The 26,192-nt window shown below is 35.6% G+C and overlaps 1 protein-coding gene across 1 annotated transcript in view; it reads right to left on the bottom strand.

The window, feature by feature from the left end:
• Positions 1-1,163: 1,163 nt before the first annotated feature.
• The window catches only part of NEK10 (NIMA related kinase 10), an 89,242-nt gene continuing 64,213 nt past the window's right edge, over positions 1,164-26,192 (bottom strand). The window contains 10 exon segments of the mRNA XM_064643897.1: positions 1,164-3,030; positions 5,797-5,852; positions 5,937-5,989; positions 7,315-7,423; positions 9,815-9,925; positions 13,395-13,495; positions 15,501-15,538; positions 17,236-17,284; positions 24,712-24,861; positions 24,864-24,885. Coding sequence (XP_064499967.1) covers positions 2,400-3,030; positions 5,797-5,852; positions 5,937-5,989; positions 7,315-7,423; positions 9,815-9,925; positions 13,395-13,495; positions 15,501-15,538; positions 17,236-17,284; positions 24,712-24,861; positions 24,864-24,885 — 1,320 coding nt within the window. The 3' untranslated portion in view covers positions 1,164-2,399.

The raw sequence follows: 26,192 nt of genomic DNA, 5'->3' as shown, positions 1-26,192 counted from the left end.
AGCTTTCTCACTTTTATTCTTTCAATTCTCTCCTCTGTCCCACTGCAGGGGAGTGAGTGAGTGGTACTGAATTGCCCAGGGGGTTAGACCACGACAGAGCTACAGCCCTCAGCTGAACACAACTCTCCTCTGACCATTGCTATTTTTGTTTATTTATAGCAAATCTTCTTTTCATATAACTGAGTTTCTGCTTGGATTAGGTCTCTTCATGCAATTTATTAAAAATAGATTTCTACATGAATTTGGGTATTACATGTGTACTTCAATATAGAAAAACATGATGAAATTTTGAAACAAGTATTCGTTGTTCTGTTCATAAATAGCTTCACAAACAAGGAGCCTGCCTCTTGTGCAGTATAATATTAAATCAGAAGGTGAAAAAGAGAAAAAATGGATGTGAATGGAATAATTTTGAAACATTACAGGAGGGGTTTTGGGGGGGTTTTTTTGCCTGTTTACCCAGTTTCTGTATAAATAAGTAATACAATTGGAGTGCTGAGTAATTTCAGGAGATTAGTGATAAATGGGCACAAGTTGATTATCCAAGATAAAGCTCAGGGTCATTATCCTCAGCTGGTCATTAATCCCCATGAAATGACTGGTATTGAGATAGTAATTACTATTATAATGAAAATAGGGGGGAAAAAAAGCATGACATTTTTCTTATGAAGCTGTCTCAGTTTCTAAAGAATTCATGTTTCTCTCATCACTTGGTTAAGTTACTTGAATAATTTTTAACCCTTTATAGAGTTTTTTTGTCCTACTACAATTTTCATGTCATTGCCTCACTTAAGGTTTGGTTTCCCATCTTACATTATTGGAATTTCAGGAGGGTACAGAAAGGGGCAACAGTTATGGGAAAGAAACAAAATCCACACACAAATTTCCCCAAACCTGAAAGTAAATAAAACATATTATAAGAATGTTTTCTCTATAAAGTATGCTCCACAATGAGGTAAAAGATTATATTATAATGATACCTAGCTGTTTATTCTGCATTTAACAGTGCTTTTAGCCATAGCACACATGCCCCAGTTCTTTGTTCCAAACCAGAATTCGACTTGTAGCCTTTCAACAAACTGTCTAGTCAACTTGGCCAGAAACTGTGAAGAAATTTGGCCTTAAAATGAAGAAACGCCTTCAAACATTTGCAATTTCACAAGTTAAGTTTGTGGTGTTTTGATGTGTCCTCCGAGGGCTTTTGAGCCTTTGGAGCTCTTTTTCTTCCCATTACTACTCGAAGAGCTAGAAAGGTATAATGGGCTGAAGAGAAGGCAATTTGTTTCCTGCTAGAAGTGCTGTCACACTGTTTCCACTGCGAAAGGCCCACACATGCTGCATCATTACAACTTCCTATCTTAGAAAATGAAAAACTCAATCTAAACTAAAAGCTTTTAACATAAGTTAAGAAAGTTTTAAAATAAATATTAAAATAAATATTAAAATATTGTCCTATATGTTGCTAAAGCAAATGATATAGATACTCATTACTCCTAGTACTTTTTTCTAAAGCTTTTCTGTGAACACTTTTCTAAGAAAGGGATCCCAAGAAAGCCACAGGATGTACTAAGTTTCTGCCAGAAAATTTGCAGTTGCTTCTGAAGTGTTTCACTGTGTATAAAGGAGAGGAAGTAGAGCGAGGCTCAAAACAGCTTTAGGCAAGAATGGCTGAAAGGATGTTGCAGAGAGGGCTGCAAACCAATTACTGCATGATGGAATAAAACCAGATAATGGTGGACACCAATAAGCGACTTGCAGTGCAGCTTGGGAGACTGATTTGTTCTTCTAGCTCACTTAAGCTGCTGGAGAGTTCAAGGTGAAACCTAATGATTCATGTCTGCCAGCCAAATGAATCATTCAATACTGGACAGTTATCAAAACTGGACTGTTTGGCTATTTGGAGAGAGTGCAAGCAGAAAAAAAAAAAAAAAAAAACAAAAAAAACAACCCAAACTGCTCAAGTTCTGAAAGCTCTGATTGGCACCAAGCAGCACACACTACAGAAAACATGGCAAGTTCTCTGGAAATATAAACAAGTTTTTGACAGCCAAGGCCAAAGTGTGGTCTGTCAATTCCCTGGAAGAAAAGGAAAAAATAATAAGTTATTTGGGAGTAGAACCTTGTCTGGGAAACAATTAATGTAATAGTGGGGATGGGAACCAAACAAAATTACGCATCACAGCAAATAATAGGATTCAAAATGTACTGGGTTTGCTTGGCCAGGTTTTGGTAGCGAGGGGGCTACACGAGTGGTTTCTATGAGAAGCTGCCAGAAGCTTCTCCCATGTCCAACAGAGCCAATGCCAGTGCCAGGAGGGACACACCACTGGCCAATTCCAATCAGGAATGATAGTAACACATCTGCGATAATATATTTAAGAAAAGGTTATTGTGCAGATTTAATTGCACTCAGACACAAGAGGAGTGAGAATATGCGAGAGGAACAGCTCTGCAGACACCAAGGTCAAGTGAAGGAATGGGAGGAGGTGTTCCAGGTGCCAGAGCTGACATTCCCCTGCAGCCTGTGGTGAAAGACCATGGTGAAACAGGCTGTTTCTCTGTAGCCCATGAAGGTTAATGGGAGTGCAGAGATCCACCTGCAGCCTGTGAAGGAGACCCATGCTGGAGTGGGTGGATGTCCGAAAAGAAACTGTGAACCCATGGGAAACCTGTGCTGGAGCAAGCTCCAGGAAGGGACCTGCAGACCCATGGAGAGAGGAGCCCACACTGGAGCAGGTTTGCTGGTAGGACTTATGACCCTGTGGGGGACCCACACTACAGCAGGCTGTTCTTGAAGGACTGCATCCTGTGGAAAAGTGACCCATGCTGGAACAGTTCATAAAGAACTGTAGCCCATGGGATGGACTCATGCTGGAGAAATTCATGGAGAACTGTCTCCTGTGGGAGGAACCCCACACTGGAGCAGAGGAAGGACTCTTCTTCCTGATCAGTAGCAGGAACAGTGTGTGATGAACTGACCGTATACCCCTTTCCCACCTTCCTGTGCCACTGTGGGGGAGGAGGTAGAGCCTGGAAAGGAGGAAAAGGTGGGGAAAGGTGTTTTTAAAAATTTTTTTACTTCTCAATTATCCTGCTATGATTTTTTGGTAACAAATTCAGTTAATATTCCTAACTTGAGTCTTTTCTGCCTATGACAGTAATGGATGAGTGATCTCTCCTTGTCCTTATCTCAATTCCTGACCTTTTGTTATATTTTTCTCTCCGCTGTCCTGTTGCAGAGGGGAGTGATAGAGCGGCTTTGGTTGATACTTGGCATGAAGCCAGGGTCAACCCACCACAAAAAGCATACTGAAAAATCAAGTTGCTGGTGATAGACCAACAACAGGGCTGCAGTATGACTGTTTTATATCTGCCAGCAAAAGCCAGGACATGTTACAGTGACACACATGCAGTGGAGTTGGTCAAAGTCTACAATAGCTGTTATTGCACACCATTATCAATTCTAAGCAACTCAAAAAAAAAAAAAAGTCAAATCTAGACAACATAAATCTTAACTTGTAAGGAGATTCGTACCTATGAGAACATTTCACTCCATTCCTCCAAAATTCATTCCAAAATCAATTTAGGTCTTATGATATCTAGTTGGTCCAAAATCAATCAAGTCTTCACTACAAGTGCCACGTAAAAAACACAAATCAACACTGATTGTGGATAACATAGAAAGGGCATGACTCTGGGGAAACACAATGTGCTTTCCAGTTTTCCTATGTTCCTACAAAAATCAAATACATAGTGCATCCACCAATGTAAAGAAGGATACTGAACATCCACTGGCATTCTCCAGACTTTATGTATGCATGAAAATGCACCTCTTGCTCTTTTACCTGTTTCTTTCTCCAGAATAAACATAGCATAGAGAAGAATTCCTTATACTACACTGTTGTCCTGTGTAGCTATGAAGAATGTTCTCTTATGTCTCCTTTAAAATAAAATTTTTAAAAAATTAGAATCTTAAGTTAGTCTTCTGCAGAACTGCTACTCTCTAGGGAACTCCAGCACAGCAGAAAAAAAAAGTAATCCTGAATAAATCAGGAGAAAAATACCGTTAATTATTTCACTGCTGTTAGTCTCATGTGCATTTCTGTGGCACTCCTGTGTTAGACATTGAAAGTATTAGTATATGTGCCTGCAATCTCAAGAAGCCTTTACATTTCAGCAATGAAATTTACTACAATAGGATATGAGGAAATGGAACAAAGTTGCACTGGGAAAGTTCAGATCGGACATTAGGATGGGTGGTTGGATATTGGAACAGGCTCCCCAGGCAAGTGATCAGGGCACAAATCCTGCCAAGAGTTCAAGGAGTGTCTGGATGATGCTCTTATTCATATAGTTTAGTTTTAGGTAGTCCTGTGAGGAGCAGGGATTTGGACTCAATGATCCTTTAAAATGAGATATACTGTGACTCTATGATTTCCTTCAATAGATAACTTTGTAGTAGCTTTTCTAAAAAAAAAGAAGTCCATATTTAGCACACAGCTGCTTCATTACAATTAATTAAGACACTTTTTAGCAGTCTGTGAGATAAATGCCTATACAACTATAACACATTTGTACATTTACAATAAGACTTGTTAGATCTTGATGTTAAAAATGAGAGTATTTTTCTTTTTCATAAGTCGTGTGATATTATTTCTACAGCACCAAATCCTGGGACCTTGGGATTAGGACAGAAATTTTTGAATTTGAACACACTTATAAACAAATTTGTCAGACCTCATGGCTGAAACAGTAATCTGTAAACAAAATTCAAGTATACCCTGAAGGTTTAGAGATTGAACAAATATTTTATTTTGGGAGTGTTGAATCATGATTTTTCAGTACTTTGAGCTGGCAGCTGCAAGACACTTGCAAGCTGGAATTCCAATTTAACGAGTAGCCTATAGAAATATTCAGAATATCATTAGAAATTTTTCAAACTTGAGTCAATCCATATCAGAAAGTTTACAGAGATAAAAAAAACCTGGAAAATATCGCTGAGGCAACAGGAAGTATAAATTTTTAAAACCTCTTAATATTTCTATTGGGGGGAAGGGAGTGGGGTGGGTGTATGTTTGTTTGTTTTAGAAAACTAACTGCAGTCTCTCAGACTTTAAAATGGTGAATACTGCAAAGACAAGAATAGACCTACTTGATGAAAGTAGTTAATGGTTTTTTGCACTAAAGAATATTTGAGAACATAAGTAACAGGCTAGCAGGTGAAAAATATGAGAAATGCTAGGCTTATGTTGTGGACTATATTGATATGTTTCATATATTTTCTTTCCTCAAAGTTTTCCCACAGAAAAGATATACCATCTCCAGGACAAAGCATTTGCCTAGTTTCACAGACCATTACATTTTTTTTCACCCCCTGCACTTTTGTGCTAGTAACCACTTATACTGCTTTTTGTGCTGTACTCATGTATTTTACTAAATATATCAGCTTCATCCCTTCAACCCTGTAATGGTAGACTATTAAAATAAAATATACTTCTATGCAGTGAACGTTTTGTTCAGATGTGGGTTTATATGTGGAAAAACGTGAGGAAATTGCTGCCATACTTCTACTACTCTTTCATCTGAATGAAGAAAACAGATATGGCCGAAAAAACCTGCTTAGATTAGCTAATGTGTCCCACATACATTTCTTCCAGTCCATGCATTCATGCATTATAATAAACCACATATTGCAGTAAGTTTAAAGTGAAATTGCAATCACATAAACAGGACAATGATAAATTTGGTTTTAGCACATCATAATTAACTTTTTCTTTTTAAATTGACTAGACTGACCTGTTAGAAGAGAAACTGTAATAATCATTTTCCTCTAGAACCTCTTTAATTAGAGTCTACAACAAAAAAGAACTTAATTTCAGTAAATTATCTTCATTAACAGTAATAAATGAATACATATAGGTATACATACAGCTTACCTGCAACTGCTCATATGTCACCCCTTCTGCCATGTCAGAAGTGCCAACCATGCCTTAAAGAAAAAGGCAAGTAATGTTATACTACTGAATTTGGAATTTATGATCCCTTATAAGTTTCTTAGCAATCCCACTACATCTGCTTCATTATCAGTAACTTCCACTGACCACAATGAACCCCTGAAAAGGTGAACATTTTCATGATGTGAACATTTGATGCGCTTATTATGAAAGTGGTCAAACTGATGGAAAATAAAGACTTTATCAAACAGAACATGGAAATGTAACTTTCTTATTTTTTCCCACTTACAATTTACAGTGGGAAGGGCACAGAGTCAGCAGCAATTTGTGAGGGCAAAAGTATTGTCTGCAGGTTAAGAGATTCAAAAATTACTGATAATGAGCATCTCAAAAATTGCATTGTCTCCGGGAACAAAATAATGCTTATATTTAAAGTGATTGTTAGGGACTCATTTCCTACTCAAATATCACCCTTGACATCTAGTATTAATTTTGGTTTTTGCAATAAGCTGTGTAACTGATGTAACTACAATGTTTCAACACAAAGCCCATAAAAACCAAAGCTTCTCACTTTTCTTTCTGGCATCACAGATTTTTAATGTTACTGTATCCTCTAGTTCATGGATTTCAACACAGCTTTTCTTGTATTTAGAAGAATGTAAATGGTACAGTTACCAAAATATAGGCTGCACTTTTCCCTTATGTCCATTGCACAAAGAAGCACATAATAAAACAAGTCTCTGAACCAGGAATTGTGGTTCCCCACCCTGGATGATGCCACAGCTGTAGGTTTGATTAAACATGGTGTTTATTATTTGTCATGCTGAGTATCACTTGTCCAAAGCATATTTGACATATATATTGTTATATTTTCTGAAGTGTATATATATATATATATATACACACACATACACATATTTTCCTCCTTATGTTTGTATGGCTTGATCTAGCTACATAATTAAACCAACGCATTGTAACTGTTCCAAACATGACAAAAGAACAACATAGGGTTTGAACAGAGTTTGTTTAAAAATCATGTGCAAGGACAGGTAAATCTTAAGTATGACATTTTTGGTTACAAACATTTCTATTAATTTTCATGGATGAACCATAAAGTACTTGCATCTTTTATATTTCTTTGTAATTCCAAAGTAAACTCTCCTAAATTAGTAGAAATTTCCAGCAGTGGTGAACTGCACATCTCACCAGGAATTAAACAAAACAAAACAAAAAAAACCCTGATAATGAAAATCAGTTGCCTTTGAAGACAGATCTTGGAGCAGCAATTCCTTCTGCTTTGACACCATACATTTTATTAGAAACCTATATGCCACTACAGAAGTTTTGATGCTTTGTTTACTTTTTCTATCATCTGGAAGCAACATATTTCCACCCGAAGAAAGAAGTACCACATGCTAATCTGCTGTGAAGATGTTGGGCTCAATCAATTCAGGAGAACCTTCCAGCAACTGGGGGGGGGGGGGGAGGAGAAAAAGAAAAGAAAGACAACTGAAATCTCCATCCTTCCCATTTGCCAAAACTTCAGACTTCTGAGGCAGTTTACCCTTTCCTATGTTTCCCAGTGCAATCAAAAGTCAAGAGATTTCACCTCTTTTTAGATTAATCAAAAAGTGGTGAACACAATTGTGAACATTCTAGCTTTTTCTCTCCAGAAACACTGACTGAACATTACAAGCTGCCTATCTGCACTTAGTATAAAGCACTGAGTTCTTCAAACTATCTGAACAAAATGTCATAAATGATACATTTGTGTGAAGATTAACAGGGAAGTGTATTTTCCTGAACCAAGGAGAGAAGCAGCTGATAACTTGTTTTCAAAACTGGGGCTTCAAGTGAAATGTAGGCCTATATTCAAGCAGTATAATTCCCATTGGAGGGATGCCTGAACTTCTGAAACCTGAAAGTCAGTTGAACTACTTGATTATGTGAACAAGGATATTGATATTAAACTTAAAAACATCTAGTTTTGAAAACATCCACTGGCAACATCTCTGACAGGAAAGTACCTTTGTGTGCAGGAAAGAAATTCCAGTTATGATTTCTGCAGCATGATAACACTTTTACAGTTACAGAAACAGAAGAATATCTCTTGCTGGAAGACCTTTACCCCATCACTGATGAGTGGATGAATCTTTTTGTCTATTATTCTAATTAGGTTTTCTAATTTGTCATAGTTAAAATCACTTTATTTTTAAATTTTATTTGCAGAAATTGCACAACCTCTTAACACTTGCTGGAAGAGTTCAACCTAATTCTTTTCTCTATTTAGGTTCCTCCCACTACCTCCAAATGATATCCATGTTACCCAGTGCATTTATGGTGGTGATTTTGGTAAATCACGTAACATTTATTTACTGATGCTTATCAATTCTCCAACCTTCTAACAGCACTTCCTGTTATTCCTTTTAATAGTTTCTATAACTATTTCCTTCAAGTTGGAAATGCCCAGAATTGCACACAACATTTGAAACATTTTAAATTTGCTACCATTTACATTTTAAATAGAGTATTTCTTCCCTTTTCTTGAGGTTCAAACCCAATAGTTTTAAAGCTAACACCATTTCACATTTGTTGATAACATTTATGAATACTTTCATTTATTTCTAGACACTTGAAAATTAGGTTAATTTTATAATAAACATATCCTTTTTCTTACCCTATTTTGGGCATCCTTTTCTGAAAACATCAACTCAATACACAATGAGCAGATATTTCTTAGATTTAATGTTATGGATGAAATACAAGAATTGTTTAATATATAAGTCCCAGCCTGATTTACAGTTTTCAAATTGGCGTGAAACCAATAGCTCAGAAAGAAACATCTTTAATTATCTTTCTAATGTACTACCAATGTAAACCAAAGTAAACACTAAGTAACCACCTTCCATGAAGTTTAAGCATCTGAGGTTAATTATTACAAAAGCATAGGAAGGATCCAGCATTTGGGGTCAGTCTATTTTGTAGCAAACAATGATGCAGAAGGTTCCACAATTCAGCATAAGTAGGTAACAATCAAATTAGGTCACACAGGAGAATTATGTGAATGATAATAAATCACCTTAGTCATCAAATTTTAGGTACAATAAAATACCTAATAACTGCTTTGTCACTAATTCAGTCTTAGCTTCAGTCTCCCCCAGTGCACAGATGACAAGGAAGTAATTTTCAAATCCTTTGCCGATTACAGTGTTCTCAGGAGATTTTGAAGGAACATGTAGAAATTCTGATATTATTGTTAGCTCTTTCTCTGTTGGAGAGCATCCAGCCTGTCATTGGAAAATATGTAGGCACGGTTCTTTAGTCAGGCCATTCTTGCAAATCTGCAGTGGTTTTAAAATGATGACACTAAACTGTTGCTGACACACTATGCAACCATGGGACAAAGTATGTTATACTCAAGGCTCTCTGGGACATTGCTTTCTTAAAATTAATGGTTTGAGTAGGAATACATTCCAAAACATGAAAAATACTGAAAAACTATTAACAAATTAAGAAGAGCTTACATAAATTAAGAGCTTACATAAACTCCAGTTGCATTTCCCTTCCTCGTCTTTTCGAGCTCTGATGAGATGAAGTCTGATTTTGTGTGCTAGAAGCTTGTGGGTCCTTTCCATTTACAAAAAATGTTCTAATGATGAGAGAAAAACTTGAAACCAACCTACAGAAACTACTTACTTAATGAACCTCCATATTTGCCAAATAAAAGATATCTAGAGAATATTCTAAATATTTCCTTTTAAAAATTGACTCTTACACTTATATTTTTGTGATACTAATATCAATAGCATAATTCAAATAGAAAAAGGGACAAATTCAATGTAATAAATGGTGTACTACACCTTTTTCTTTTCTGATTTCAGATTACAAGGATTGCTCTGCTGACTGAAGAGGGACTTCTTGAACCTCTCAATGATTCTCCTTTTCAAGTTGCATTGCAAAGCTGGAGGAAGCTATATGAAACAAAGAAACAGATGTTTCCACCACTCAGTTACAACTTCCATAAAGATGACCCATGCAGCAGTACCATTAGTGAAAAAAGTATCTACACTTCAAAAAGAAACACTGATATCTAACAGCATGGTGATAAACAACAGCACATGACTTGATTTAATAGCATATTATAATAAGGCTCCTTGGTTTGCCTACTCTGTTGGCTTATCATATAACTCAGTTCCTCTAGCATTGAAGGTAAACACCATAATAACAAGCCTAACATAGGTACAACTAGATTTGCCTCCCTGATCAAAGTGCTAGTATTTGGGACATTTAGGACTCGAGCACAAGTCCTATGAGGAGAGGCTGAGGGAGCTGGGGCTGTTCAGCCTGGAGAAGAGGAGGCTCAGGGGAGACCTCATCACTCTCTACAACTCCCTGAAAGGAGGTTGTAGCCAGGTGGGGGTTGGTCTCTTTTCCCAGGCAACTATCAGCAAGACAAGAGGGCATGGTCTTAAGCTGTGCCAGGGGAGGTTTAGTTTAGATGTTAGGAAGAATTTCTTTACAGAGAGGGCAATCAGACTTTGGAATGGGCTGCCCAGGGAAGTAGTGGATTCTCCATCCCAGGACGTTTTTAAGATAAGACAGGATGTGGCACTTAGTGCCATGGTCTAGTAACCACAGTGGTAGTGGATCAAGGGTTGGACTTGATGACCGCAGAGTTCCCTTCCAACCCGGCTGATTCTATGATTCTATGACATTTTTCTATAGATAAAGCCCATCAACCATTAGACTATGGTTGTATGGCTGTAATGAGTCGATTCAGTTGAAATTAATGGAATTTCAAGAAGCTTAGCTCTTCATTCAATGTGCATAGAATTGCTTCAACAGGCTCTTTTAAGGTCATTATGGGTGTTAATACAATTCAGAATGTCTCTTTTGCTAGAAGCTACCTGTGGGAAGTAATCTATATTTCACTTGTCTATAAAGCATAACTTATTTTGTATACTTTTTCCTCCTGTATTTTTTTGGTTGAAAAAGAATACATATTTCATCTATATTTACATTTTTTAAAAAAGTACAAATCATACTTTATAGTGCTTAAAGTCTTTAATATAGAGTTCAAAGGATGTCTCTTCCTTTTAAATATTTTTTATGCTGCAGCAGTAAATGTAAAGTTTTCACTATTGGGCACTGCAATGACACCAACTCAGTCTGACAACAATTGGATGATATGTTACTACCTTTTTGAAACCATGGTCTATGCTGTTTCTGTATAGTTGCTTATACCTGCAGGCACCGTTTGAAAAAATATGATTTTCTACCATTTAGTATACACTTTATACTCACATCATTGATATAAATTCATAAAGTGCCACTCCACTGCATTCAGAAGCTCTTTGACTACTTAAGGAGGGTTTGACCACTAACAATTCACATTCAAACACTGACACAGTACACATTATAAAGACATTTATCCCACTCGAACAAATTACTGTTTTTAGACAGCTATAAATCCAGAACAGTTTTATTTGGCCCACAGGAATCCTGATTTGCTCTGACAAACCAGAGATCAAAGTCACATTCTATGCACAAAAGACTTCACCAGACAGCTGGTTGCATACAGGTTTTTGGTTACAGACAGATACTACTCTCTCTTCATGCAGATAAGGTCTTACATATACGCTTTAAGTCAGGTGTTGAATGTTCCTTAGCCCATAAGCCAGTAAAAAAAATTATGCCTTAGGAAAGGCTTGCAAGATGCCCTATAGATTACATACCAGTGCAATCAACTGTGTGCAGTTAATGTACCGTGGGCATACTGGGATATACTGAAGCAGAAGCGGTGAAGAACAAGTCCACTGCTTCAGAAACTTGGAGTTGCCTTAGGCACTAGTGTTCAATTTTAGCTTTTGTTTTAAGGAAATCAGCTGTCAGATCAGTTAAAAAAAAAAAAAAAGGCCAAGGATTTACATAATGCTTTTTTAAAAGCTTTTTTTTACATTGTTTTCCAGAGATCACTCTGATTCTTGTTCCCATGGAAACTGGGTTGAGAAGGCTGCTAGCAGCCAAGAACTAACAGGCAAGAACTCTCCCTTGCAAACTTCAGTTTAGAATTGTCAGCTGAAATATATAAAAGACTTTGATAAACCAGCTATATATTATGAAAAAAATATTTGACCTTAGACTGGTAAGAACATAAACAAGTACAAGAGAAGCATATAGTACAGCATAAACAAGTACAGGTATGGATCCTGGTTTCTCTGCTTTCCCATTCTGAAACTAAATGACACCAAAAGCATCAAAGTTCTTGCTGCTGCTTCACTGGTCAATTCTGAATCAGTCTGTGAGCTGCTGTTAGTTCTCAGTTATTGGGCATCCACATTGTGATATCTTCTATTAATTAGTAGGCCACTTGATAAAACCTTCAACAGAGAGGACAGGTTCACTAACGAGCACCTTGGACATACTCCTAATATACCATGTAAAGGCTGAACTGCCTTGTTACTGCTACTGGGAGAGGGAGATAATTTCCAATTATTTTAAATTATGATTATTTCTTTGTCTCTGATGATTTAATTCCTGTGTTACCTGTTTTGACAAGCTTGACAGCTAAAAAGAATAAAAAAAAAAGGAAAGAAAAGAGACATGCAAAGCACACTCAAGTTCAGTTATGCTATTCTGTTTTAAACAAAACTGAACAAATTTGGCTCATCAATCTGAAAATCCCTGAGGTGATAAACATCACATGCTGAAGATAAACACTTCATTTTGGAAAACAAAAAGATATTTATTTAAGAATAGCAAGTAGCTGCATGGCAGCCATCTTTCCAGAGAAGAAAAAGTTTTCCATCACATTTTTAGTGGAGAGTTCAATGTAGATTTGTATCAGCTCCATTTTTGCTTTGGAATCAGCATGAAATAACTTCAGCTCTCTTTCATTACGAAGCATTTCAACTTAATTTTAAAATAAGTCTTAAGTTTGAAAAAGATCCGACATTTAAAAACATTTAAAAACATTTAACATATTCAGGATTTGAACTATTGCACTAAAATCCCACAAAAGTATTACTACTTATTGATAATAGAAAAATTTAACTTTGAAGTTATCTAGGAACTATTGCTATAGAGGAAAGCATTTTATATACTCTCCAAGTCAGTATATGATATTTTCACCTTAAATAATCGTATTGCTAGTATGACCGAATGTTGTAAAAATAATTTACTGTACAACCCATTTTTCTGAGGTGAGCCACTGATTTTTTTTCACATGACTCAATTATTGCCATCCTCCACATACTAATATTCAGGGTTAGTCTTTATTTAAATGATATATTTTTAAAGCATCCTGCCATCTGCAAAAATGTCAAGTTCTGTTGTTTTTAAAGAACAGTGACTAAATTAGCAGCACTTTGCAGTACCATCATTTTGACAACAGCAAATAACTAAAAAGCATAGAATGTCAGAAGCAACAGTAAAGCATACTTGAGTGATGAAGATAATTTTGTAGAGCTGAATAAGAATCTGCTGAACGGGGTCAGTGATCTGACGCACCTTCCTTTGTGATACAGCAATTCCTGCTGATGCTGTAGATGACAAGAGTAAAATCAGGAGGCCAGCTCATTTTGTTGCCTTAGTACAGTAATAGAATACGCTGTTTAAAATCTGTAGATATAAATGCTAATGTTGCTGAATTTCTGTGCTGGCTACTTTAACAAGAAGTAGAAGACAGACATTCACAAACTGGAGTGTCTAGGGACCATTCAGTTCTGAGCCGTGCTATCACAGAAATAGAGAGTTACAGAAAATGTCCTTTTCCGTCACAGAGGGACACATTTCCAGTAGGATCAGGAAGATGATGATGTCATTGCTGTTACTGGGGGGTTTTTGTGGCCTTTTGGCAGATGTGTTGACAGAGTCAAGTAAAATTCAGTTTGACACTTTTTCCCTAAGTCTTGTCTTAATGATGAGTAAGAGGAAAAGTCTTGCATTTCCCCTGAGTCACTCAGAGAAGAATTTAGATTATTTTTTCTGGTCAAGGTGACAGTGGAAGCCATACTGTAATAATCTAAAATACATACCCCTGGAAGAGCAATTTGTATTTAGCTCTTTCTGCCTCATTTTCACCTCTCTACCAACTGTTTCAACACTGTTCTATTCAATACCCAGTCTTGCTGTTATGACCTGTGAATCTTCAGCTTTTATTAGGACAGTCAGAAAACCTTTATTTTCTTGGCATGTTATCTTTTTCAGTATTCCCTGTTCTGTGGTATTTGTCTTCTCTTTTCCTGTCAATGGCTTGTATAACAAACCAAAAGAAAACAAATCAGTGCCCTTTCTTTTGTGTGTCTTCAGAATTTTTTTCTGAATAAAAATATATTTAGAATGATAACAGCAAACAAAAATGACTGAGTAGAATATAACATGGATTTCCCTGTTATTCAGTGTACAGAGCTTTCTCTCTTTTCTAGTATGACAGCAACAATATGAACTAAAAATCTAGGAGGACCAGATGTAATGCCTACTTGTAGTGTACAGGTGCTTCAAAGACAGCTGAAGACCCAATGTTAAGCTAGGAACTTCAGGAGTATCCTCAAAGTCCATACACTCCAGACTGCTCCAAGTTTCTTGTTTGTTGGGTTGTTTTTAAATACAGAAGTATAGCATTATCTGGAGGATGAGGGCACACGTGTGAATAGGCTGCTGAAGACTTGATCAAAGTTTTTAAGACTTTTATCCAAAAGGGAAACATTACTGAAAAAAGATATTGGATCTACTCAAATTACCCACAGAACTGAAAATATCAACAAAGGTTAAAGCATTTGTCTGTAAATCATGATACTTCTGATACCTTACGGCTGGATAGTGGGTTTTAATTGTGTTGTTATTATAATGGCACTCTTTAGTAAACAGCACTGAAACTGCAGAAGGTTGACATCAAATTTTGATTTGTACTGCAATTTTTAAAATGAAAAATTTTAATAGAATTTTTATATGAAAAATGTAAAATAGAACTTAGTATAGACAAAAAGGACTTTTTTATGATCAATATCTCAACTGCTCAAAATAATTTTCTTTCAAGTATTATTTAATTCAGACAATACGCATTCTGAAATCAGAGCTTAGCAGCTCACAGTATGTGAAGCTTCTCAGTAAGAAAGAAAAGCATCTCAATAGAAAACTTGTTTAATCAATCACGATGTATAAATACATGATAATTTACAAGGGCTCTATGAAAACTCATTTCTCAGGGGAAATTCTAATTGCATTCAGCAGAAGTTTAGTCAGGATAATGACCATTAAAATGAGATCTTACTGATTTACTATTGGAATTCATATTTTTAAGAAGTACCTTAATGATATTTCAGACAACATACTTGTATGTGAAATGTAATTGTCTCATTTTCTAATATTTTAAAATACAATTATTAGATAAAACCATAACATTTCATATTGTAAAGATCTGCAACTGGTAGACTATGAGAAAACACTCTATATGCAACAGGAGAATAACGTAATAATGCTTAAAACTTGGAAATTGTTAGGTTTAATTTAAGTTAAAGTTTTAATTTCTTGCAAGCATGAAATTACCTGGTCGCAATCTTGATCCAGGACTGTCAACATAATCTCTATCATTATTTGGAAAAAAAAAAAAAAGTTTTAATTGTGTTTGGCATCAACGACTGTAAATAAAATAACAGTATTTCCTGACTACGTCTCATGTTTCCTCTAAAGGAAATTGTCCAAATCCCCTAGTTTTTAACTGTGCATTTTTAAGTTACATAAAGGCTGGCTTACTCTGCGTGTCCAGCATAACTTCTACTAAATAAAAGTTTCTTTCCCTGCTCAGTTTTCAGCCTGGAACACACAAAGTCTGTAGAGAGGATTTGAATACTGAAAACTCAATAATCCACTAGATTTTGCACTTGTACATGTTTAAGGACCTTTTGGTTAACCCTTCTTATAGATGGAAAACATGAAGAATAATTATTGTTTAGAGGAGAAAAACACGAGTAATAATGCATACAGTACTGGTAAAATGGGGGAAAAAAATAATATTACATCACGAGGATAGCCATATCTCAATGTTAGAAATACAGGTCTACATGTTTCAGTGTTAGATCCTGCTCTGTACTCTACACAAACTTTTTCCCAGCTGGCAGATTTCACTAGCTGAAATAAGTAATAAAAAACCAATAAGAACAGAGAGGAAACGGAATGAACCGATATGATGTCCTGATGGGTGCCAGCTGTGATAGTCTTAGTATGGCAAGAATTTGTATATATTTTTGTGGCAGTAGGGAAAACTACAGTTTCAAGGAGTAGTTATGAAGATAGATAAGGAGATAGCTTTTCTAATGATTATGTGAGGGACAGAGATTTGTGGACTAGTGAATTTGTACAGAGAAAAAGACATGCTTGCTTCAACACAAGCATGAGGAGGCTGCCACTACTGACTGCAACAGGACTAAAGCTGTGAAGTGATAAGTGACAGACTGGATGGTGACATGCTAAGAACCACTCTCAAAGCAAAAATAAAATATTGCCTTTGGTTAAAATGGTGTCTGTGGAGAAACATAAGAGGAATCAATGCCATCATTATAAATACTCACATAGCTAAGTTAAAGGTGAAAAGAAAAAAATTGTTCAGGAGGCAGATGCAGCCAAGAGTCATTTTGAGGTTTTTTTTTCAGATATGAAAGAAAAGCAGAAATAAAGAAACAAAGAACAGAGTCTGTGAGTAAGAGTGGTGCCAAGGAGATCAGAAAAAATAATGGTTGGTCAGGAATGTGTTTGATGCAGGACTAAATAAACAACAGAAGAATAAGGAAGACCTTTAGAAGAGGAAGAGGGATGACGTGACACATTCTGCTTCTTTTGTTTCTTTTTCTGAAGTAAATGGGCCTCCACAATACAAAAAATGGGTTTCTATGTGTAGAGAAGTTCAAAGGGACAAGATCCTACTCTACACTACTACAATATACTCACACTATCCAATACACAAACACATTTTTGTATGGAAAAACATCTGCTTAAAAACACAAAACCAGAATTTGGGTGACCAAATAACTCAGTTTAGCTGATGTAGCAAAGTCTATTTTTAAAACTATTTATCATGTAAAGCTTTTGAGTGCAAGCACCCTCTTACAACATCTTCAAGCAGACTGAGTGTCGTAGGCTGATACAATATGAATCTGTAATGGTAAGTAAGGAAATGTTTCATGAAGGGAATTGCAGAATTGTTTCACTGTGAATCAAACAACTGGAATTGATCATAACAGTGATCAATTATATAATTTATATTAAAAATATAAATCACACCTACCTTATCTTTGGTTCTCTTCCAGAAGTACTAAAACTTTGTTTAATTATACCTGAAACAAGGACACAAATATTATCTTTTGCTTAAAAAGACCCCAAAACATGCATGTTAGTATTTTCTACTTCCCAGACATGGTGTCAAAATAAATTTTAAAAAACAGTGTTAAGCAAACTCCAAACCCCATTTGATTATCGAGTTACTGTTTGATGCATTGAAGAGTTTCCTACATCATAAACTAAAATCTCAGCCCCACACAGTATTTTAATAAACACTTTCAGAATTTCACAGAAACTAACAATACATATTGACTAGATGTCCACAGAAGATTTGCAGTCAATTATTACAGTTACTGCTACCGCTATAACCACAACATTGTCGCTAGTCTGGATAGAGTCCACTTTTTCAGGGGACCTTTGAGGGGTTGTCTAAACCTTGTTCCACCAGGGTTTTATTGCCACCATTCTATTAGCTAACTATTCATATGCAGTAACATCTACAATACCTCACTTCTTATATAATCCTACTGAATTTAAGACTTTGAAGACCAGTTATTGGTCCAACATCTAATAAGCAATAAAACTGTATGTAAACATTAACATAATTAGTGCATAGTGCCAAAAATGTCAAAAAGGAAGGGTAATGTTATTATTTCTACACTTGGAAAGCATTGCCTTAAATCTTAGTCTTAAGCATTTGCCTTAAAACACTCCTGTAAAACCACTTTTTTCATGGTAATTTGGACGTATGAGACCACTCTGTCCTACAAATAGTATCTCATTTTGAATGAGGAATAAGTGTATGTTTAATGAAAAGATAATTCTGCTAACTGAGAGTCTGAATAGTAAGATTAGAATATTCTAGAACAATTTTCCCATACAATTCATGGATTTTAATAAAATTCCCTTCATCTTTGTCTACATGAGATTTTTTTCCACACTTACTAACATTGCCAGCATTACCATTAAACAAGAACTAATCATTCAAATAGAAGATAAGAAAAAAAAAGATTTTATGTCACATTTATACTAGTTTTCCCATTGTTGGTCTTGTTACAGTAGTTATATTAGTTCTAGAGCAACAGTAGAGCAAACACATTTCTGAGAGTCTTAAATCTTTTTGTGTTCAAACATACTTTGTGTTGTACTTTGAAATATAGTGCCTCTATTTTTCTTACTTTTCTGATATCCTCTGAATTTAAAAAAAAAATCCTGAAGGAGGCTTGCATCTGTCACACTGGAATCACTTTAAAACCAAAAGAAACGATACATTTTTAGGCCAAATCTGTTTCCCTAAAAAGGAGGAACACAGACAGACAGAGAATGAAAGAAAAAGAAACAATTTTACTCCTTGTTAATGATTTGCTTAGGAAAACAGATATTAATATTCTGTAGTAGCTAGCATAAAAGACTGTTGGGTAAGAAAAGCTGACCTATGTAATAGCAAATAAACTAGGCCCTCATAGAAGCAAAAGTACTTCAATTAACCTTTTTACTGAGACGGAAAAATAGACAAAGACAGTGTCTACTGTCTAGAAAGTAAAGAATGACATGCAAAATATGATTGTGCCTATTCAAGGAACAGATATTTTACCCGCTTAGGATGCAGACACAATAATACAAATACAAAAGTAGAAGCACTGACTGAACCTGAATCACGCTGCTTGGGGTAAGGATTTTGAGTTCCAACTTCAGACACAATAAACACCACAATATATTACGTGAATATATTCATGAAAATTAGTACCAGAAGCCACTTGGCTAGAAAGCTAAGTTTGAATTCTAGGTCTTTGCTAGAATTTTATAAAAAACACACACACCTTTTTCCAAGTATTCATACACAAAATTGGGTTTGAAATACTATACCCTTTGGCTGTTTCAAATAAATGGTCTTTCAATGAGTAAAGGGTTCATATCCAAATTTGCTTGATCAGTTTGATGACTCACCACATTTGACTTGCTAATCTGCCAGTTTATGAGTGTATTTACAAGTGCGTGATATTTCACACCAGAATCTGTCTCACCACTCACTGTACATGGCAGAGACATAGTATTTTCTGATTCATATGCTAAAGTTAGGAAAACACTAATGTTAAAAAAACAGAACCAAAAAAACCACAGAAGTCATGATGCAGAACATCACTAAACAATAGCAAACATCCTTCAGCCCTATTTTTATTGCTTATTATTATGTTAGAGACCCACTGAGCAGCTACATCAGAGAGAAAAATCTCATTATGTGTTAGTCACTATGAAAACACAGCCAAATAATCTATTCAATAACTAATCACAAGGAGATGTAAAAATCACTGTAACAAACATTCATGTGTATATACACACACATAACACTAAAGACTTTATTTATAATACTTAGCCTTCTGTGTATGAGTTATGCTAATCATACAAAGCCAGATGAGGAGTAAGAAAAAAGATTAAGATGCAGACAAGTTAACTAACAAGTCACGGAGCACATTGTGCGTCCTGATGTTCAGCCCAGGGTTACCCGGACTGTATTTCCTTTTACCATGGTTACTCCTTTGACAGGGATAGGAAGAGCAAGGCAATATGTTTTGTTCAAATGCCTTGCAAGAGGATATTTCTCTGTTTGAGAGGATCTCAAGGAAAAATGAAATACACATCCTTCATCTCTCTCCTATTTTGTGCCCACTCTTGTTAGAATGTGAAAGACACGCAAAAGCCAAAGCTTTTAATTCGCATCAGCCTCTCTATTCTGAATAGCTCTATGAAGATTCCTTGAGGACATTTAAAAAAAAAAATTAAATGAGGCATAAAGAACTTCTCTGACTGCTACTTTGGTCTTTAATAGCGGATGTAATTAAAGCAGCTTCTAAGGCTTTAACTTCTTAACATGCATTGAAATAAGTGAAAATCATATAAATACCTTTTAATAGGCAGTTCAGTGTTTTGCTCTTGCAGGCACCTAACCATGTAATTTCACGAGAAGAGTTTATAACACAATATGAGATCAGAAAAACCTGAGGAGATAATAACTTTTGCTTTGGCTTTAACTTTCACTTCAATGTTATCTAAAAAATCTCTGAAAACCCTCTCAAGTTTGATCAGACTGGTAGGAACACTGAATCAAGATTTCACATCAGCAGAAAACTTCGGTGTATCTCTTTGAACAAAATGGAAGCAAAGGATGTGGTTTTTTGAATGACAGCTTAATGATCTTTTCAGGAGAAAGGTCAAATTACCTTTATTTATTCAAAATACTCTTAGTAAGCTGTCCTTTAAACCACTGTGCACTGGAATGGCCAATCCCAAGCACATTAATTAAGCCCTTTTGCAGAGTAAACAACTAAGTTCTTTTCTCACTAGCAGGGACTTCATGTACAGCAACAGAAGTTGACATAAACATACTTTGAACTTAACTCCAGCATCATACAGGAAAACCAGGTCTCAGCAGACCTTGTTCTAGCTGATATTTTCTACAAAGACCCATTAGCCCAAGGTCTCAAGAGAAATCTGAATCTTAGATAAATTGGGAAGAGCAAGCCTACAAAACACTAAGATCTCCAAAGTTCTTCACAGACAGCCCATTGTGCAAATGATAGTTTTCTTGATGCAATAATAATTTTCAAGGAATTTCCTAAGCTTTCCCTTCACAATCTAAAGAATCATATATAGCAGATGTCAGACAATCTTATCCTAAAGACTTACAAGACTATCTAATCACGTTATTGAAAGAAGAAATATCCTCTCAAAACATTAAACTCATCAAATGCAACTGGTCTAAGTCAAAAAAAAAAAAAGCTCAGCTCTATGATCACAGAACTTGTAAGATATAATGTAGTTGACTGCAGATTACTGACTCCAGACAGCAAGCAACATTACTGAATGGGGGTTTCATTTCATACAGTGTTCCTTGTTATCCTCAAAAGTAGTTAAATGTGGAGCTAAGCGATGACCTAAACTCAGAGCCCAATCATTTGCTACATACAACATACAGATCTCCTATTTTGAGAGCATCCTAGTTCTAGAATCCCCAATTATTCAACTGGATATGAGCATCACCTGCACAAAACTCAAGTCTGGCACTGTGTAAACACGTTATATTTCTAAAAGCTCCAAGAAAGATATAGGAGACCCCTCTACAGTTACATCACTAGAATATTCTTCAGGCAGATCTGTGGTGTCTTCATTACATGGTAACTCTGAATACTATTGGTTTGCAGAAATTTAGGAAAGGAATCCTGAATATCAATGTCTTTGCTTATTGGTCACAAGTTAGATCAAAGGTTACCCCAAACACTGAAAACATAAATTAAATTATGAGGTAACAAAAAAATTCTAAGAAAGATAGAGCAGCACAGCAGGACTGTACACTGAGATTTCTTAGCCTTATGAAAAGCTATTGGCTGAGCAATTCTGAAAGGAATATACTGCATGCTTCATTTTTATTGTGAGGAAGGTCATAGGATTTCTAATAGGATGTTTTACAATGTTTTACACAGTCATGTCTTTCAATGTATTTAGGATGCTGTCCCAATTGCAGTGTAAGTGAACAAGATTAAGGGAAACAAAAACTATTTTCCAAAAAAAAGCATTCCCAAACATAGAGTAAATTTTTAAACTCTCACTCAACTGACATACTAGCTCTGCTGGACTACTTTGCATTAAGATATATATTTTCCTGCTACTTGGGTTTACCAGCAGAAATGAAGGTACAGTTACACTGTAAACCAAAAGCAAGTAAAAATCCCTTAAACGTGTCTAAGTTAAGGTAAAGTTGGGAACTTTGTAATTTTAAAATAAGAAAAAACAGCAGCAAGTAAACTTTTATCATCCCATCACTCTTCATTCCTTTTGACTCAGTATGGCCCTACCCTCTGTCAATCTTTCTGTTTTCAAATTAATAGGACTTCAGATGGGGAAAAAAAAAAATGCATCTGTCACTACTGCCTCTATGCTTCTGAAATATATAGAATCTTGCTTCTGTAGGATTAATCATTTCAAGTACCAGGAATAACTCTTCCAGAATCTACATACCCTGCATTTGGCCATCTTGAGAGTAAAGGAGTTGGTCTTGTAGAAATACATTGTCTAGACTAAGAAGAATAATCCTTTTCTTAAAGGATAATTGAAAATCAGAGTATGTAAAATTATTGAAAACATTATGACAATAGCGGACTATAAAAAAAGCTTACCCCCATTACACTGTCAAATGCATACCAGCTTCAGTGCCAATGAACAACTCAGCATATCACACAAGATACCGCCCTAGTTTTAAATTAGACTGATATTTTTCTACGGTTGCAGATCATGTTTATTCTGAGAATGATGCGATGACAGCATGACTAGACAAATCTTTTCAAGGTCCTCATCAATGTACCCATAACTAAAACTCACATCTTCATGTTAGCAGTTTCCAAGTTAGTTAGATGAAAATTGGTCACATTTTCCCCTGCAATGCTGACATGCTTGAAAAAACCATGGCTGATAATGCAAACTCTGTTAGCCATTTATCAGTAATGAATGGAGCATAATCCAAGTAATACCCAATTATCCTGAATTTATAATTATTTTTTTAAAGCTACCTTTTCTTTATCCTTGAAAAGAAGAAACATTTGCCAGCATTAATTACAACCAATATACAACACTGACTTCAACATTAAGTAGACACCAGAGGTGATTTAAGAACATAAGACTACAGAGTTATTTTTCTGCAAAAGCAGTCTTGAAGTATTTATATAACAATTAAACTCTATGCTGGGAGAAAAATGAATAATGATTTCTAGAAATGCTGATTAAAGTTACTGCGATTGACAGGAGCCGACTGGATCTTTCCACTTAAAATATTTAATTAAAAATATGGAAACCTGGTACCATAATATTCAAATATTAGAAAAAGTTGATGTTTTGTTAATGTCCAGGTCTCAGTCAAGCAAAACAGACTACAAGGAAATCATTACCACTAATGCTTTGGGTGTGTCAAGTTACAAATTACAAAGATTTCAAATGTCTGTGCACGACACTGAACTAGCCCACAATTAATTACATTTCTGTGAGATACACAATGAGTTATTCTTCAGTATAAACACAAAATAGAACATTTGTCTCCACAAGCTGCTTTTCTCAAGGGATTCCTTTTATGCAGGCCCTCTCCCACAGTTAGACTAGGCTTCCCTGTATCCCGTAGCATTCTCCTGCTACTCTCTTAGCACAAGAAAGCAACAAAGTGCTTTTTAAAATTATTATTTTTTAAAGAAAACTTTGATAATAATCTCAGGGCTGGCCTGCCACAGGTCCTCCAGCCTTTAGAAAGGCAGGCTATCCAGTTACAATTAGCAAATCATATTAATGGATTTTAAATAGAATTATTAAATCATTTATTTGCCCTGAGCTAATGGTTAGACATTTCAATTAAAAGTAGTCATATTTCTTCAGCACCTGGGCCAAAATCTGAAAGAAATCCAGTTAGCAGATAGCATTACGAACAGATAAAGTAATATTATTCTATGTTTTATGAAGCCTGGGACCTTGTACCAATAATATTTGTTAATTTTCACACGACTACATTCCCTTTACTAAAAAGTACATTTTAAATCATCCACAAATTTTCTTTCAGAACGAAACAGGATGAATGAAAATCTTAAATTTTGTTCAACTCTAATGTCCATCTCTTTTTTCTAGTATAAAATGCTCTTTGATTTTCTCTAATCATAATCTCATCCCTTTTAATAGGTTCATCATGGTAGCTCACAATTTTGCAAGTGACTCAAAGCAGTTAGAGCTGTTTTTTGGGGTTTTTTTCTGTTAAATTTTCATATTTGGAACATAATCAGAAAAAACTGTTACTTAAGATAACACCCAACACAGCTGATGCTTTCCTATTTGCCTACCATAAATAACTATAAGCAGAATTAATGCTCTGTTTTATCACATAATCCTGTTTTAATCATTAAGCCTTCCTTCAATTCCATTCAGCCAATTCATCTAGACAGCTAAAGCCTGCCTCTTTCAACTTTATTTTTCACACTCTTCCATCTGTTTCTTATCAATACTAGTCATCTTAGGGCTTCAAATTTAAAACTCCCTTCTTTGTCAAGTCGCCCAATAATATTCCAGCTTTCACAGACGTTACTGCAAAATACAGAGACAAGCTACACAAAGACTATGAGATGCAAAATGTATTAAACTGGAAATGGCTGCCACAGAGGCACAGTTATTTTCTTTACTTAGGTAGTTCAGATAGTGCAACAAATAATGAAATAACCTAACATTCTGGAATAAACGACTGCTTTGCTGTTAGAAATTAGTGCACACTTAATTCTTAAAGAATATTACCAATAGCAGACTCTTTCAAATTACTTGAACGGGAGCTGCTTGAGTAGTCAAGTATATCCAGCTCAGCATCTAATTCAGAGAACACACCTGCACAAAAAAATCAAAACAAAGAAGCTTTTAACCCACCTCTGACCACCATCAGCACCCTGATGCTTCTTTTGCTAATGCCTACCTTTCTCTATAGTCCTGTGATACTCTACCAGAATTTCTTCATATGTTCCTTCCTCATATTTTCTACATGCAGACTGACAACTATCAACTGGAAGGTCAGTATTTTCTGAAAATTGACTTTTGCAACTGGTTGCTCCATTGCTGCTACTTGAAGACTCAACTTGTCATAATTTTTCTGACAACAAAGAATAAAAAGGAAATGTTATATATTGTCACTTTCCAGAACTTATTACAAATTCTGAAAATGAAAGTGTCACTTGTGCATACACGCATAAAAACACTCTTTTTGTTCCCACTTAGCTTCTAGTCCAGGACTGTACAGTAACTGGTTCAGTCACTGATTCTAAATTTAGAACAAAACTTTCAAACCAAAAAAAAGTATTTCTAGTGTTTACATAAAAGACATCTTTGTTCTTGATGACAATCTTTTCACAACAAGTATTGAAAGTGAAAAAAATGAAACAAACGCCAGACCAGAAGCAAACACTGAATAAAAACAGAAGACTGGACAAAGACAGTAGGTTCCCAGGTACAAGCACTGGTAGATTTACTCTCTTCCAGCTTAGATAATAAACAGCAGTCCAGTTCTGGACAACGCAAAACCTGCATAACAGCCAAGATGGTAGTAAAATATGGAATTAACTTGACATGATGCCATGTCAGAGACCCCAAGGCTGAACTGACCAAACGCAGAGCTAGGAAAATAAAACATCCAATATAAATTATTTGCCTGTAACATTTAACTGTTGCATCCTGTTTGTAGCACAAGGTTCTTTAATAAGTTTAAAATTCTGCCTCTGCTGCTGTCAGTGTTTATTGTTTTTCTAGAAAGAATAGAAATCCCTGATCCCTGTTATTGCTTCTATTTTAATGCAACGTATTTTGAAGGAAGATGTTTTATGATCTCTGTATATATTGTTCCAAGTCTTCACATATTAGTTCTGTTGTGTGTAAATAAATTCATGTTTCTTTTTACCCTATCTTGTCAGAGCAAAGTGTGATAAAGGAGGACAGGAGATAAATTATACAAATATATCAGATTAAACAAATTAGTATCTTTAATATTAATTTCAGGAGATAATACATTCCTAAATATTTATATTTTTACCAAGTCTGCCTAAGACAATTTGTTCTTTATCTAGGTCAACTTCTTTCAAAGTTTTTCCCAAGAAGTATTTTGATCTTATCAGGAAAGAGCAGAGTGGGTGCACTAGAAAACCTTTCTCCTCAGAAACCTGACTGCACCCCTGAGCACTGACTATACACTGTCTGTGTAATAGGTCTGCTTCAATTACTTCCCCATCTTTGGTTCTACTCCCAAATCTATAACTTAACTTGTAAGAGATGGATGGTCAAGCCTTTCTCCTTAAATTCAGGTGGGAAAAGATAATTTTATACTTAAGTACTGGACTGAGCTTATGTCCAAGATGTCACAATAGCAGTGACTGGAGTGTAGCACAGCATGACCACCACTAATGATGA

Source organism: Pseudopipra pipra, chromosome 1 (genome assembly GCF_036250125.1).
Source record: "Pseudopipra pipra isolate bDixPip1 chromosome 1, bDixPip1.hap1, whole genome shotgun sequence".
NCBI classification, from domain to species: Eukaryota; Metazoa; Chordata; class Aves; order Passeriformes; family Pipridae; genus Pseudopipra; species Pseudopipra pipra.
Note: the sequence above shows the minus strand (reverse complement) of the source record. Positions and strands in the feature narration are given on the sequence as shown.